Genomic DNA, 17,842 nt, shown 5'->3' with positions numbered 1-17,842 from the left:
CCGCTGTTTTCGTTCTTCTCCGGCTTTATTTTTATATGTAAGTTAGATCGTGAAATCAACAATCATTTGCCAGCTGTCTACAAATGGTTATGCAGTAATAAGTTGACCTTAAGTTTGACAAAAACTAAGTATCCTATCTTATTATATAGATACTGATGAAATACCAGGATTTCTCCTTTTAATAAAAAATCACATCTTCACCGCGCGCAGTGAAGATACTATTTTTATCTTTCACGTGTGGGGATATTGGTGTGGCCATGGTTACCAACATAATTGCCCAATTGCTGTTTCGAAAATGAATAAAAAAAGTTGTCTTTTATCTGGAAATTTCATCAGCATCTATATAATAAACAGAACATTACATGGCCGCTTGGGGATACGAATTTTATCTTCTGGTGCTGAAAGTATCTCTTACTCGTCCGCTGCGCTCACTCGTGAGAGATGCTTTCAGCACTCGAAGATAAAATTCGTATCCCCAAGCGGCCATGTAATATCCTCTATTTTATGCCCCGTCAAAAGGAAAATTACAATTTGTACTCACCATTAAGTGCAGTGAATGTTCATTTAGAGAAGTCTTCTTGCGTCAAATACCTTGGTGTGTATATCGATTATCACCTTACTTGGCTTAGTCATATTGACTACATATGTAGCAAAAATATAAAGATTAATGGTCAAGTTAAAACATTATGTCTTAAAGGCAACACTTATTAGTTTGTATTATTTTCTTATATAGCCTTACCTTATGCTTGAACACTATGGGCAAATAATCATAATGCTCCACTCTCTCAAATCGTAAAATTACAAAGCAAAGCAGTTCGTTCTCCAATGATGTTCCTTTAATGGAATCAATAACTCCACACTACTTATCTCTAAGCCTTTTGGAATTTTCTGATATTGTTAAACTGAACAAATGTATGCTTTTTCATGATTATTTCCACAATGAAAAGTTTCCTAATATACCTGTTTCACTAGTATCTGAACTACATAACTACAATACCCACAGTGCATCATCTAATCAAGTAGTACCCTCATTTTAAACTTATCTCAGGAGATTCTGCCCGAGCGTTATTGGAAGATTCTTTTGGAATGGTATTCCGCAATTGATCAAAGACAAACCCTCTAAAAAGATGTTTAGAAAAGCACTTTTACGCTGGTATCTTGCTCAAAACTAATGAATCATCATCTCTTTGACAATCTACTGAGCTATTTTATAAGTTTTCCTTTACTTTCTAAATTAAAAATTTCTTTCTTTTTTTTTGTTATACTGGCGTCATTTAAGGGGCACAATATTAGTTTATCTACACGTGCCCCTCTCCTCTCCTTCCTATGTACATTCTGACTTAATCTAATTGGTGTAATTTTGTATTGTTTCCTTGAACATTTTATATCTTTTACTTTATTTTCACCTTCTATCTATTTCTGCTGAGGTTTGGAGAAATAAATAAATGAAAAAGAGGTACGTGATATACGTCTTAATATACCTATCTATGATCTCTTAGTTTAAATGGCATTGGGGACCGTGATATGGGGGCCTTGATATACGTATCTATAATCTCCTAGTTTAAATGGCATTGGGGATCGTTTTGCATCACAGCAGTCACGTTTACTCCAAAATGCACCGAAAAGCTGGGAACCGGGGTTCCTGACCTTCCAAAGTCAAGGCAGGAAATGGGAGGCCGTTCTCCAAGGCACACTGGAATAAAGATCCAGGCACTGTTACTTCCGAGAAAAATATTCCAATCAGTAAGAGCCAGTTAGCCGCGAGCCCTGACCAGTAAAGAACTCCTTGAAATCCAGAAAAAATGTGAAAATTGAGGAGAAATACTGGGGGAAGATGGAGAAAACAGAAAAGCACCTTTGGCTAGCTGGCAAAAAATTTCGAGGGGGGACGGGTAGGGAGAACTCATGAGGTTTATTGAAAACAGAAGTCAAATCTTACTGGAGATCCCTTCCAGTGTGGCCCTTCTGATTCGTGTACTAAAAAAGGATCGGGTAATTTTTTTTTTGCTTAGCTTGTAATGACTTTTGCGAATCTCTGAGTAGTTTTTTGATTAAATTGATTGAACTTTGTGACGTCCACTACTTGGCTATGACAGGTGTGCAATCTTCTCGTTTATGACGTCACCCTCCCGATTTTTCTTCGGCGAACACCGACCAATCCGATCGTTTGTACAGTTCCCGAAGTCCAATTATATCGTTGCACGTAGAAGGGCGACATCTTCAGGGCTGAGGATTGCTTTCACATTCCATATTTTTCGATTCCTTGCGAAGAGAGGGAAGAAAAAACTGAGATTACAAGATGGATAGCTTATTTGGAAGCAAACCGATTTCATTCAGTGCTTTGAAGGATTTTTCGAAGCTGTAAGTACGAATTGTTCAATTTGGGCTTTGTGGAAGATCTGTTTGTGCTGCATGAGGTTGTTGGAGGTTGAAGTAGGAGAAAATCTTGCCTTGAGAACCTATGTTCTCCTTCAGAACGTACAGTGTTAAAAATGTATAATTTTTTTTTATTTGATGGATATGATGGTTTGAACAGGTGGCTTAAGCCATAGTAAAGCTAGTTTAAAATATTCAGTGCAGTCCAACTGAATTGTAACTCAAACTGAAAGTCTTCCGTAATCAGGGGAAATGTGTCGTTTACTCTATATGATATTCTCAAGAATAGGAAGTCTTAGTATGCTTTTGTGTATGCTCTCGTATTCTATCTAACTTTTGCACGAAAATGAGTGCGGGCCCTGGCTTTCCTTCCCCTCTAAAACCTGCGTTACACCACAGTATAAACTCTTAAAAATTGCACTCATATATCAATCATTACGCTTCATCAACCGTTTTCGTCGATACCTGTTTTATACTGTGGAATCATGAAAGCCAATAGATACATTTGTGGCTAAAAATTAAAAAAACAAGGAAACTATTCAATTTTGTGGCAGAATTCAAAGAAAATTTGCTAGTGTCTGTTCTGATGTTTTATTTGCCTGCTTTATTTAGTGAATGTCATCTAATGCAAATCAAAGTGCTAGGCTGATAGTACAGTTGAAAAAATGTGCATAAATATGGCATGAAGGAGCAGGTACACATACATACATCACAAGAAACTCTGTTCTGTCATGTACATGAATCAACAACTATACTGAAATTGATTGGATTTTTTATATTTCGTGCAGTGATCAGCCTACAATCCAGCACTTGAAGAAGGTGTATACTTGCTTGTCTTTGTCCATGCTTATTGCAGCTGTTGGAAGTGGAGTGCATCTGTTTACAGATGTATTGAAGGTACTCAATGTCTTGAAGTAAAGAACTAAAGAAGATAGAAAACTATGCCAACATTTTACAACCCTTGTTATATCCATCTCTCCCTAAGCTTATCCCAGTTTCTATAACATGGAGTGACGATGAGTATGAGTAATCCTCTTGGATGGGTTGGTTGTTCCTTACAAGTATTACTTTGGAATGCATCGTGAAATGATAAATAATGTTATCATATGACCCCATACACACAATCCCAAAGAAAACCACAGTGAAAGCTGATAAATTATATGTAGGGCTGGTCAGGTTGATGTGAGCTGATCTAGAAAAAGCTGCCTGGCCCTACACTCACACGGCTTTGTTGCAAAAACTTAAGGGGTAAAAGAAAAAAGGTAGAAAAAGTCACATTTTTGGATGAATTGTGAGTTTCTTGTTCAGACTCAAAAAACAAAGGATTGTTGAATCTTGTATGTTGTTGTCCCTTGTACACTCGTCTATCGATTCCTATTTAATATGGCACGCCGAAGTGAACAAAAATACTTGTGTATGGATATATAAGACTTGTTTTGTAAAATATACGACTTGTTGCGAAAATATAAAACTTGTTTTGTAAAATACAAGACTTGCTGCTGAAATGTAAAACTTGTTTTGTAAAATATACCACTTGTTGCGAAAATATAAGACTTGTTTTGTAAAATATAAGACTTGTTCTTGGTGAAAAATGATACTTTAAGGGCACCCACACTGTCTGTGGTCAGCTGCTTTGCAGCAGGGCGCATGCTGATTAGTTGCCGTTTTTGTAATGAGTGTGATGATAAGTTGAACAGAGTTATTCCTCAGTTTTTCAGCTGCTTCTTTATCTGCCACAAACAAGTTTCATCTAATGTCCTCGCAAATTTGTTTTCCAAGTTCTAACACTCCAAGAAAAGCTCCTCACTCATCTGCCATCTTTTTTGAGGCTTGAGGAATGGTGGGCTATGTTCCACTTACTGCTGAACACTCAAATGGCTGGCGCTGTTAAAATATTATATTTACACAAAGTTGTATATTTTACAAATTAAACAAGTGTTATATTTTCGCAACAAATCACGTATTTTACGAAACAAGTCGAGATTATATTTTTGCAACGAGTGGTATATTTTACAAAACAAGTCTTATATATCTGTTGTAGTTCAATTTTATACTTGGTTCAAATTTTATTTTCCTTTGTTCTCAGTCATGTTAATGTATGGTAATGAGTTTGAAACAAAGGAAAATAAAATTTGAACCAAGGATAAAATTGAACTATAACATATCCATACACAAGTATTTTTGTCGGCTTCGGCGCACCATAATTTAAGTTGGAAAAAATTTTGGAAGTGGTTACATTACAAAATGCTTATTATGTTTGGTTGGGCTGGCTAGGGAAAATATTTGGTTCTTGTTCATGTAGCATGCACCTTGTTTATCATGACCTAGAGCCAAATATTTCTATGTCTGGTTCTCCCACTCAGTCAATGAGTACTTAGTATTGAAAACCTGCTTACTTCTTTCTTGTTTATCAGGGGGGACTATTGTCAGCTGTTGCTTCTATTGGCCTTCTGATTGCATTGAGTTTGACTCCATATGATGGAAAGAATCAGACTAAAAGAGTGGGTAAGAAATTAAAAAATCATGTAGACTTTCATTTTTGCAATGCACTAAGGCAAAGCAGCATACCATATTTATCCGTGTATAAGTAGACCCCCCCCCCCCATTTTCATGGTCAAAAATTTGATTTTTCATGATTTCTAGTTGAAGAAAAATTCAGACAGATGGAAATTTCCTCAATGGTTGAACTCTTATTTCTGAGAATGTATTGAAAACATGGTATTAGAAAAAAAACCAGAGCAAAATGTAATCGTGTGCTGTGAAATTTAGTAGCAGTCGTTTACATCACCACAATTCACAATTTGAGCATATACGAGCACTTCAATTTACTGGAGAAGTGATTTACCATATTTTGTAAATCGCTTTGAAGATGAATTCTTCATGCATTTAATAACCTTTATCTTAATGTTGAGTTTGAAAGGAGATTTAGTAGACCAAAAGAACACCAAAGAGCTTCGAAGGATCACTTGATGGAAACACTGCCATATCAAACAAGATTGCGCAAGAAAACAGCATTAGCCAGGTCACTAAGCTACTGCAAGCGTTCAATGAAAATGAGAGTTCAGCACCGTAAACAGCAGTGATGCTATAAGGAAAAATGTCAGAAGATACAATAGAAATCAGCTCCAGTAGGTTTCTGTTTAAGCCACGTAAAATTTATTAGGTATTTCAAACTTTTTCATTGATGAAGAACACTGAAAACTGATGAAACTTGAACATAATTAGAACTGGTTTTGTAAACTTGGTTTACCTAACGAACTTTAGGCAATTGTTATGATAATTTCTTAGATTGCTCAGGTCCAGTCTTTGTATATGACCCGTGTAAGTCTGGGTGATTTTTCGGTCATATAAGGTTGACTTGTACACAGATAAATACAGTACTTGTCTGGAAATACAGAACATTTGATATTTACAGTACTGCTCACATGTACTGCAGCAGACCCACTGAAAGTGCATACAATTCCCATGCATGAGAATTGTATATGCACTTTCAGTGTGTATAATTACATGCATGCAATACAAAAGTTGCATGTGAGTAAGCAAAGGCTTGTATTTAGATTTTTTCTCTGTCATTCATTATGCATGTACTCTTTCACATGAATGGGATTGCTGTGGGAATTTGTGTAAGAATTTGTATTTGAATTCCTGCCATGCAAATCATGGGAAGTCGATTCAAACATCATTTACTTCAAGAACCATCCTTCAGTGAATTAGTGAAAATGGATTTGGTTTAATGCAACATCAAAAATGTTAGTGACAAAATTGCAGGAAGGAACAGGAAATAGAGTGTCCATCAGATGTATCTATGTTGTGGCAGACATTGTTATTATTAACAGTTGACAGTCTTTGCAATGAGAAGACGTAAACAATTAATTGAAAGATGGCAGATTGCAAATATCTTTGAAGTCACATCAAATTTATCTTCTTTTTAAACTACAAAATTGAAAAGAAAATGATAAATCCTTAAATTATTGTTTTCAACCTGTTTTTCAACTGTAATCTAACCTTGGTCAATGGCCAGAACCTTTTCCTTGATGGGTAACAATTTCAAGGTTTATACTTTGAAGATGGTGTTCTGCATATGAAATTTTGTAAACAAGCAATGAGGCAGAAATTTGGTCTTGTGCTAGGAAATGAATCCCAGAAGCAGATCAAATTAGTTTTTTCATTGAAGCATTTATGATTGTGTTAAATATTGTTTTCAGACTGCAGTTGGAGTTCCTTACTGTGAATTTGTTTGTTTTAACCTACAATACTCCAACATTTGATGATTCCATTTCAAGCTAGCTCTTTGCAATCAGAGAGACTATTTGAAACTTGAATCCACAAGGAACCATCCAAATTGCCCCTTATGCAGTGGGAAAGCCATAAACAAATCCTAAGTACAAACATCTACAAGAGAGTATGTGGTGCAGCTTAATTTTAGTCTTGACACACACACTTTCATCTTTCAAAAAAACCCAACAAAGTGTAGTGACTGGCTCATGCATTCAAGAGATCTTCAGTAGAATAATGTTTCCAATCTCTTTGTCTTATTGCACTCACTTTTGTCTCAGTACACGTGTTTAATGAGTTTTAGTTAACTGATTTACATGAACATGTCATGTAAGTGTTTTGTGTGGGAATTGCATTCCCTTCAAATGCATGTAATTTTGCAGCACAGAAACTTGAGAAAAGCTCGGACTGTTGCACTAATTAACATCATTTAGGAAATCTGTGAAACCATTTGTATTTTCGTAGAACTGATATAAACCACTATCAGCTATGTGTCATTGTATCTTGTTTAATGATATTGAATGTTGGGTTTGGAGAATTTTGCCATAAGTCAGTGTTATGGGAATATGATTTTGATATTTGTTACTAATAGTAGACATTATATTTTGGTACCTTAAAAAGAAACTTCCATTAGCAAGTAGGTTACTTTTTTCTTGAGAATTGCAAGGCTTTAACATTTCAACAAAAAAGAAAGACAGTGTTGAAGTCATTTGTAATGTTCCTTTTCTGATGTTTTTTCAAAATCACACAATGTTCAATTGGGGATCCAAAGAGGAAGAGCTAAGAAGAGTTCCTCAAAATCACTGCCACACCATCATGGCATTACACTGTTGTTACACTCATTTGAGGAGATAGCTATGCAGCACAAATAAAAGTCTATTGGACAGGTTTCAAACAGCACATTATTTTTCTTTAGTGTATTAGAGCACTTACCAGTTTTCAAACTAGCTCTCCAAGTTACAATAGATCAATTCCTCTGAAATGGTCAATGGAGGGGTATAAGTGTTGTCTTGTGGTGACCATTGTAAACCTTATAACACCTTTGTTATTCAGACACCTTGTTCTGCCCCTTTGGCGTCCGTAGTAGAGAGGTTTGACTGTAATTTATTGTTTGAGCATGTCTATCATTCTCTAATTTGTTAACCTGAGTTTCTCCTGTTCCAGGTTTCCTTATGGGATTTGCATTTTGCACAGGTATAGATTGTATGATAAAAAATGGATAAAAAAATTGAAAAAGCCTACACCTTTCACAAGACAACTTTATCTTAACCCAAAACCTCTAGCTCTGTACTCTTAGGTTACATTAGAATACTTTACGTATGATGCACGATCCTCGCAGTAGATAGCGCTATTTAAGCAATAGCGAAAATCAGACCTGAAAAAAATCAGGCCTGGACGGGATTCGAACCACTGACCTCTGCGATACTAGTGCAGTGCTCTACCAATTGAGCTAACAAGCCAACTGGGAGCAGGCCGTAAAGTTGATTTGTAATAAACCCGTCAAAGTGATAAATCAGATACAATGAAATATATGAAGTTCATATATTTTGAACTGCGGTATTAGATACGTATGATGCACGATCCTCGCAGTAGATAGCGCTATTTAAGCAATAGCGAAAATCAGACCTGAAAAAAATCAGGCCTATATGGGATTTGAACCACTGACCTCTGCGATACTAGTGCAGCGCTCTACCAATTGAGCTAACGAGCCAACTGGGAGCAGGCCGTTAAGTTGATTCGTAATAAACCCATGAATCCCAGTTGGCTTGTTAGCTCAATTGGTAGAGTGCTGCACTAGTATCGCAGAGGTCACTGGTTCGAATCCCGCACAGGCCTGATTTTTTTCAGGTCTGATTTTCGCTATTGCTTAAATAGCGCTATCTACTGTGAGGATCGTGCATCATACGTATCTAATACCGCAGTTCAAAATATATGAACTTCATATATTTCATTGTATCTGATTTATCACTTTGACGGGTTTATTACGAATCAACTTAACGGCCTGCTCCCAGTTGGCTTGTTAGCTCAATTGGTAGAACGCTGCACTAGTATCGCAGAGGTCAGTGGTTCGAATCCCGTACAGGCCCGATTTTTTTCAGGTCTGATTTTTGCTATTGCTTAAGTAGTACTATCTACTGCGAGGATCGTGCATCATATGTATCTAGTACCGCAGTTCAAAATATATGAACTTCATATATTTCATTGTATCTGATTAGAATACTTTGTTGTTTATATTGTATTCAACTGAAGTACCTACAGCAACTTTTAAATAATTTCTAAAATAGACCTGCTTCATCTTCAAATTATAATTGATTAATCAAATTTGGTGTTATTTTGACAGTACTACTAACTAGACAAGTATGTCTGTCTGTTTTGTTGTTTCAGGCTTGGGTCTTGGACCTGTTATGGACATTGTGATGAAGATTGATGCAAGGTTAGTATTCCATCTTACTTTTGATGTTGTTCTTCTGTTCTGATCTGGAAACTATGGAAAACTGGGTTGTTTAGCCACAATTACATTGCACTTAACTTTTCCATTCCTTTTTTTTTCTCCCTCCCATTTATTCTACTTTTTTTGTCTCTTTTGACAACAGTGAAGTCAAAACTTGATTATTATCAACTTTTTACCTTTAATTATTTCAAACAAGTTCAATTTTTTTTTAACTAGGTAATTTTTTTTAAATTGGTTTAATTTTTGTAAAGCAGTTTTCAATCAACTGCCTGAAAAAGGGCCTTTAATTTATTGGGATGGAAAGAAAATCACGGAAAGAAGAAACATGAGTGCCAATGGTTTCTACTGATAAAGAAACCAACAAATGATGCCAGTCTACCATGGAAGCTGCTTATGTAAGAAATATTGCCTACCACTGTGCCATCAAGCAGAGCCCCTATGAGGCAGTACATGGCACATGGCATAAAGCCCCACAGTGAGCAGCTTTCACCTTCATCATCACTTGACCAAGAAACTGAATTTGAAGCTCCAGTTACCATAGTTTCTCGGTTTTAAGGTGTACGTGGGTATAAGACACAACCCAAACTTAGCAACTTAGTCAAGCCAAGTTCCCCAACTGAAAATTACGTGAAAATACTTAGTTATAAGACACACCAAAAGTAGGAAACATGCTTCTGTTTACAAAATCAAATAATAAATTTTCAACTCAGTTGCAAAACTTACTGATATGTTCTCGTCGTGAACAGTCAGAGTTTAACTTCAACTTCATGTTGAATCGCAAATATGCCAAGCACTCACTGTCGCTCTTATGACCACAACTTCAAGTTGAAAATTGTTGCAGAAGCTGAGGCAGTCAACAACAATAGCCCATTTCCAAGTTCTCACATGACAGAGCCCTGGTGCAGAAATTGTGGCACGAGAGTGAGGCTAAGTGCGAAGTGCTGCTTGATGACACAAAAAATAAAAGCTCTTAAGGAAGATTTCATGCTCGCTTAATTGCTTTGTTTATAAGATGGTTTATGGTTCTGTTGCTTGCTGCACAAATGGAAATCATAATGGTCGAGATCTTTCGTATTTTGCTTTTCCGTCAGACACGATACTTCATAAATGGTTAAAATTCTGCCGTAGAGTGGACAAAAAGTTTGCACTTGAAGCTAAGAAAGCAAAGGCATGTGAGCCTAACAACTTCAGGATTTGCAGTGCATATTTTTTACTGGAATCTTACAAAAGAACATTAAATGGTGAATGTAAAGTTATCGAGTTGCTGTGCCAAAAATATTTATAGCCCAAGAGGCTTTTAAAAGAATGAAGGTATTCCTCAGAGTATTCCTCTCTTCCCACTAGATAGCTGCACAAATTTCCGAACGTCAACTCTGGGATATCCGAAAAGTTGTTGGCCCAAGCCATTAAGGTCTTCTGGTCAAGCAGTTTACCATCCTCCGTCTGTAATTTCTCTTCGAGCAGCTTTTTGTAGTCTTCGACAGTATCTTCAAGCTTCGCTTGCTTCATTTCTGCCGCTTTTTTGCACAAATCGACCAACTCTGCCTTCCTTTTCCCTTTACCTCCATCACTCAATTGAATGCCATGCACTTTTAAGTACTTTTTCAAACCTTGAACCTTGTACTTCGAGAATCTTTGCCTGCTACATTGTCTAAACGAGTTTCAGTAACATCCATGTTGGATTTTTATGCACTTAACCTTGCTCTCGTGGCGTAATTTTGGAACCAGACTCCAAACATGCAGCAACTCAGAATTGGCTATTCTGAAATAGCCTGTGAATATGGCATTTCAGAATCCACAGTGAGAAAATGCCACAACTAGCAACATGTCTTGGGTTCTGGTGAGCTGATGAGTTTTTCGAGGTTTGAATGATTATGTTGTCACATATCATGTTACTGAGTGTGTGTTGAGCACATATGCAAATTTTTCCATTTGTTTGCTTTTCTATGGAATTTGATTAGTGTTCTAAAATTGTGATCTCAAGATTTTGTTGTGCAAGAATACTTAGCTACAAGGCACATCTCAATTTCAGCACTAACTTTCCACCCGTGGACAGAATTTTCCTGAAAAAACTGGGCACCTTAGAACCGAGAAACTAATGGTACTGCTTATGACACAGATAAGAGCAACCGATCCATAAGTGATCAATGGATGGAAAAAGCACAAATCTAACAAAAAAGCATCCTTGCATCCAAATATGCTGATGGAAAAAAGAAATATCATTTTCAAGGGCTTATAGAGAGGCACAAATTGAACATTGAAGCATAGTTACTAGGGACAGTCATCATGACAATGTTATTACTTATTTAACATATATAGAGTGACTTCAATACCTTATCACTTTTGCATTACTTCTGTTATTTTTGCATCAACAATGAAATGGTATGTATTGCCAAAAAAAAAAAAATGACTCATACAAACATTTCAAAGAAGAGTTTTGCTACAATACATTCTTCAAACCAGGAAAGATAACCTGCACATCTGTAATAATCTGTGATCTAAGCTCTAAAGAGAGAACAGTGACTTACCAAGCATGAACCACCATCCCAAACAGCAATGGATAGCCACAGTGGAAATAGTCCCTGCATTTACTCCTTGCCTCTCTTATTCTGGTTTGACAGGAAAAATAGTTCCTAAGCCTTTTGCATTGGTGGCAATGCATAGAGTACAACTTGTAGTAATCTGTTTTATCCCTATCCTTAACCCCAGCCCTAACCCTAACCCTAATCAGTAAAATAAGTGCTTAAACCTAATTAGTAATAAAAATTAATGCTTAACCCAAAGCAGTAAAGTGAGAGCTTAACCATAGTCTCTGAAACTGTACTATGGCCATAGCTTTACATGAAAGCTAACCATGTGAATTAACGCTTAACCTTAATCACTAAAATAAACACCCTCTAAAATGTGTGACACCTTTATATCACAAGTTTATTTTACACAGAGTATTTTTACATGCAAAGATACAAATGAGAATGAGTGGTGTGCTTAAAAGTTTTAAACCAGTTTGAAAATTTCACACCAATTTGAATTTAAAAACATTCAAACCAAAGAAAAAATTTGACCCACAACATTTATTTAATCCTCGTGGTTTACTTAAAATTTTATTGCTGTTGGTGTATTTGATATTATTGCTTAATTATTGACATGATCATGAAACAAAGTACAAAAGTAATGTTTAATTTGTTTTGTTTTGTATTGTTATTCTCAGCATCATCCCTACAGCTTTCTTTTACACCACATTGATCTTCTTCTGTTTTACTCTGAGTGCTCTGTGGGCAAAGGAGCGATTTTATCTCTATCTGGGAGGTGAGGCTTTCTTTGGAGTGTCTCTTCTGACCTGTCATTGAAGTCTGATGAAATCAGTAAAGTTTCTGAAGGATGAAACTGTTGTTTCAAACAGCCTATAACATATTTTTGAGAGGACAATACCTTCTTAAATTGCTGCTCAAGCCTCTTCACTTTTTTTGTTACAATCAACAAAAACCTTCAATAATTTGATTACTTTATGTTTTGCATTCCACATACAATAACATCAGTTTGCTTTGATAAAATAATGTTAGTGTCAATGGACTCCCAACAAAAACAAGTTAATGTAGAAAGAGGAACCCATGGGGGGAAAAGAGAAGGACTGGAGCCTTAAATACTGTCAGCAAAAATAAAAACAAACAATTTTTCTTAATACTTCTTGGAAATAACTACTTTCTACAAAATGACAGGTATTTGCTCTTCATCTTGGAAACTGTGGTATATACCTATTTTGTGTAGAGTGCATTGATTATCTTTTTTTGTAGGTTGGCTCATGTCTGGCTTGAGCATACTCTGCTTCCTGTCACTCGCCAACCTGTTTCTTGGAGCACGGTTGCTTTTCCAGGTATGTTTATTATGCTGTATGTCTGGATGACTTGGTTGAGAAAGTTTTTCTAGATCTTAATGGACATGGTTTTTAGGCAACTGAGTGGAAGGTCATTTGAAATCCTGATTTCAAGTTCTCTGAAAATTGTTGCTTTTGATGATCCATGTACAAAGGGAAACAAAATAGGCTGAAATTTTGGTTACAGTGTTGTGAAACATGTTTTACTCTGCACCAGATAAATAAATTACTATTTACAATTGAATTGTTTTTAAAGATTACTGTCTCAGTGCAGTTAGGAATCCATGTAGTACCTATGTGACATAACGCTGACATGTTTTACCACAGGTTGAGTTGTATGGTGGCTTTGTGTTGTTCTGCTTCTTTGTGGCCTATGACACTCAGCTAATTGTGCATAAGCACAAGCAAGGAGACAAGGACTTTGTGTGGTAAGGATTTTCCACATGGTGCATTTCCTTGTTCTGCTTCAAATTTGGAATTCACGTATCTGATGGACAACTGTTTATATCAATTTTTTTATCAAGGCACTCAATTGACTTGTTTTTGGACTTTGTACAAATCTTCCGCAGGATCTTGATAATCCTTGCTCAAAAAGAGGTAAGCTTCTCGGAGATGCTTGTGTCTTGCACAGTAGAATGATATATTGAGATATCCTTGGCCACTGAAAATTTCTTTTCTGATATCATCCATGGTGGATTTTGTATTCATTATAAGGCAGGAATGTTGTTACATCAGAGTTTCTTGTGGATTAGGGGGTGTTGGGTAGGTACTCCACACTTTTCCCAAACCCATCCTCCTATATTTTTTATTTTTTTAACCCATTGACGTCCAGTGAGCCCGTATGCGCCCATGGGGACCCACACCCTTTCTACGCCTTGTGACGTCATCACTTTTAACCCTGGAGCACGAATTTGAGCACCTACTTGAACAGGTTGAAAATATCTTACAGACGATACCAGAATGAGCGCAACTGAGTGAAGGAGATTGGAGAAATAGCCAAAAAACCGTGTCACTTTGACCTGAAAATCTGCACGAAAATCGTGTTTCACTACCCACCTACCTTTCCGAGCATGTGCTTTGAAAATAATGAGTAGTTTCTGAAAAATCTCTACACCAAAATGAAGCCCACTCAATTTCCAGGAAGTGAGGAGAAACTTCAGGCAAGGAGAGGGGAAAAAATGGGCATGAGAAAGAGAGAAAAGTAGAAGTCGTAAGTGGGGCATGACTTTTCAACCCAAAAACTATGTCGAAATTTTGCTCTCTGCGCGTGCCCGAGATTTTCAGGCCGCCATTTTGCATTTGGATCGAAAGGCCGTCGAGTGCACGAGCTGTCAAGGGGTTTTTGGTAAGTTTGAGCTTTTAAAACCACAACAGTGACCCGAAATCTGCTTGACTAGCTTCAAAACACAGTTTTCCACAAAAGCTGCGGCCATTAATGGGTTAATTTTTTTCACTCTTTTGAGGAACAGGTAGATTTTGTATAGAAGGTGCCCTCTTACTTCTGCAAAGCACCACACTGCTAACCACCTTGTAATAACAAGTTTGAAAACTTAACAAATTGTACTGACTTTTTTTTAGAGGGTAACTAAGGGACCCTTTAAAAAATATTGCAGTATAGTTTGAAGGTAACTGAGCATATTCTTACCATTATTGATGGTCCTCTGTTCCCATGTTATAGGATTCAAAGAAGAAGAGGAACTGAGGAATCAATTGAAAAAAGAGTGTCAAGCATTTCAGTAATTTCTTCAAGCTAATAAACTAGATGTACAAGAAATTAGTACAGGAATACTCAGCTGTAGATTTCATTTATACTATTACTCAGCTTATTGAATTTTAAATGTTAACTGAAGTGTGTTAGCATATTAATTTTATTACTATGTTATAGCCTTAGAGATACCATGGGCAACGACATTAATGGTGGATAACTTAAAAAGGATTAAAAAGTAAGCACTTATTAACTCACTCTCTAATGCAATGTTTAGCATTTTTTTAGACTGACTTGGTTGTAGGGAGTATACTTGACTAAAATCACTCAACAGAAAATATAGGCATTGAAGTGTTTGAAAACAATGTAACTGTAGGTTTGACGTAAGTCGATGTCTATTCTTCACTGCTCTCTTGGTTTTTTTTTCGATTACTTATTTTAGGATAGTAAGGTAGCACTGTACGAGTATATCACAATAAATGTATTGTACAAATATTGAAGGTTATGCCGGAAACATGGAGTGATTTTTCATTGAGGATTTAAAAGCAAATTCAACGGCCATTTGAAATAAAGATAAACATTTAGCCAATCAGTGGTAACACAATATTGAGTGGTTTTTGTTTGTGTGATCGGTTGATTGTTTGCACAAACATCAGTTAACATGCATATAATGAGTCAGGCCAAAATGCAAAATCATTAATGGTATGTGTGGAGTGTTGATTTACTTTCTTTTTAATTGAGGAAATTTGAATTGTAATTAGTCTTATCAAGATTTGCAGAAAGTCTTGAAAGACTTGGATAAAGAAAAAATAAATAAATAAAACTGGGGATCTTATCTGGGTGAGATATCCGTAAAACAGCTGATTTTTATGTTAAATTTGACTAGATTCTAGAAATTGTTTCTAAACGCGAAGATTGAGACAACCTTGGCAACCGCGTTTCTCTTAAGTTCATATGATTTGACTCTAACTTGAGTCAGAAAAATGAACAAAGCGGTTTGGAAAAGGTCTTGGGTTTACCCGTAATGCTAAGTGCGAACCACTAAGTTTGAAAGCGTTACACAATTCGATACGATGTGTTCGTAGTAAACAAGAATGGCTAATACCCCAGTCACACTAGTAAAACATGTTTAGGTAATCGGGTTTAATTTATGAAAATCAGAAAAGATGAAGTGGGAAACTGAGTTTTCCAAAGGATGCGAGTAATCGCTAACTCTTATTTTTTGTGTCACATTTTGAAGACGACAAATATGGGTTTAACCAGCTTCTCTAAAGGAAAAAGTAAACCGTATTTGACAAAACAGCTGTTAAATTTCGTCACCTTATCATTTCGTCATTTCAAGAAGTAAGATATTGAAGGGCGGCAGCCAGGATAAAACACGATTTAGAAAATTTACAAGTTATCTTTTTAAGAACCGATCTCTGGCCAAAAAAGAATTGTTTTGACACTTCTGGAATTTTTTTTCCGATGTTGAAAGCCCTGCCCGTTTCTCCAGTGTAGCACCACGAGCTAAAAAATCCTTGTGCCATTTGTCCACCACCTGTACTTGGACCATATACTGGTAACATTCATTTGAACAAACGTTCATAATCATTTGCATTTTTATTATTTCAAAATTTAACGCGTTTTAATTCAAACTTTTTCCACTTCTTATTCACATTTTACACGTTGAAGACTGCGGTTCAGACAGTCGAAAGGTCGTGATTTTTAAAATCGTTTTAGCCAGAGTCGTTCTTCAAAAAAGATAAAAGTTACCATATCTACCATACAAATTGAACTCCACTTTCGTGTGTGCAATGCTTTCGATTAGCAAGGACTATCGAAAAAGGGGACGAGCGAAATACGACAAATATTTCAGAGAAGCCTCCGTAGCTGATGGTTTTGTGTGCCCCTTCAAGCGTAATAGGCGCGCGAACGAGTTACAAATCCACGAGAAGCTTGAGGCAAAAACTTGCGGGAACATTCTTCCCAAACCCCTGGCAGACCCTTCGCCCACATGTCGCTACCTCTGTAAGCACTCAAACAGCAAGAGGGGAATTCTGTAGGTAATCGCACGATTTGACACCACCCTTAATTTTAACGTCATACAGCCCTGGAAGGAAAGCGATTTACCAATGAACGCAGCATCCAAAAGAAGGGAACAAGACATCTGACTCACTAATCTTCGTCATTCATGGAAATTTGAATAAAAAAAAGCGGGCAAGATTTCCGTATAACCCCATACTTCATTATGCATTCAATTCTTAAATAAAGGAAAGCAGAGGCAAAACAACAGATTTCCTTTGGGACTACGGCTTTGTTTTTGATTGGTATGGGGTTATACAGAAATCTTTCCAAAAAGCGAGACAAATTACTCATCTGTTTGATAACAAATTGTTTACCTATGATGCACGATCCTCGCAGTAGATAGCGCTATTTATGCAATAGCGAGAATCAGACCTGAAAAAAAAAATCAGGCCTGTACGGGACTCGAACCACTGACCTCTGCGATACTAGTGCAGCGCTCTACCAATTGAGCTAACAAGCCAACTGGGAGCAGGTCGTTAAGTTGATTCGTAATAAACCCGTGAAAGTGATAAATGAGATAGAATGAATATACGAACTTCATATATTTTGAATTGCGGTATTAGATACCTATGATGCACGATCCTCGCAATAGATAGCGCTATTTATGCAATAGCGAAAATCAGACCTGAAAAAAAAAAAAAAAAAAAAATCAGGCCTGTACGGGACTAGAACCACTGACCTCTGCGATACTAGTGCAGCGCTCTACCAATTGAGCGAACAAGCCAACTGGGAGCAGGCCGTTAAGTTGATTCGTAATAAACCCGTGAAAGTGATAAATGAGATAGAATGAATATAAATTTTCTTCTTTTTTTAGCTCCCTTTTAATCTTAAGCTAACGCGTGCGCTTACCATATTTGTAGATTATAGTGTATTGGCTCATATACCATAATGGCTAAGCCAATTAAAAGTCTTGAATTGCATTATCCAATGATCCAGTTTTTAATAATGTATATCCCATACAAACTTTTATAAATATGAAACGTTGTGCAACTCGGTAAGAGTCACATCCGCTTTACCAGTAGTGAGCTTGGGCTGCCTGTGACCATAATTGATGAAAGTGACTTAACATGGGACTTTGAAATAAATATCTGAATCA

The 17,842-nt window shown here is 36.6% G+C and overlaps 1 protein-coding gene across 1 annotated transcript; it reads left to right on the top strand.

Moving 5' to 3' along the window:
• The first annotated feature begins 2,192 nt into the window (after positions 1–2,192).
• LOC111339962 (bax inhibitor 1) lies at positions 2,193–15,543 on the top strand. The gene is made up of 10 exons (XM_022946707.2): positions 2,193–2,361; positions 3,165–3,273; positions 4,791–4,881; positions 7,816–7,845; positions 9,037–9,085; positions 12,312–12,409; positions 12,895–12,974; positions 13,302–13,402; positions 13,499–13,571; positions 14,653–15,543. Exons 1-10 carry the CDS (start codon positions 2,300–2,302, stop codon positions 14,674–14,676), a joined length of 717 nt encoding a protein of 238 aa, XP_022802442.2. The 5' UTR covers positions 2,193–2,299; the 3' UTR covers positions 14,677–15,543.
• The last annotated feature ends 2,299 nt before the right edge of the window (positions 15,544–17,842 follow it).

Source organism: Stylophora pistillata, chromosome 14, assembly GCF_964205215.1.
Source record: "Stylophora pistillata chromosome 14, jaStyPist1.2, whole genome shotgun sequence".
In the NCBI taxonomy this organism is placed as follows: Eukaryota; Metazoa; Cnidaria; class Anthozoa; order Scleractinia; family Pocilloporidae; genus Stylophora; species Stylophora pistillata.
This window is presented reverse-complemented; position numbering and strand designations above follow the sequence as displayed.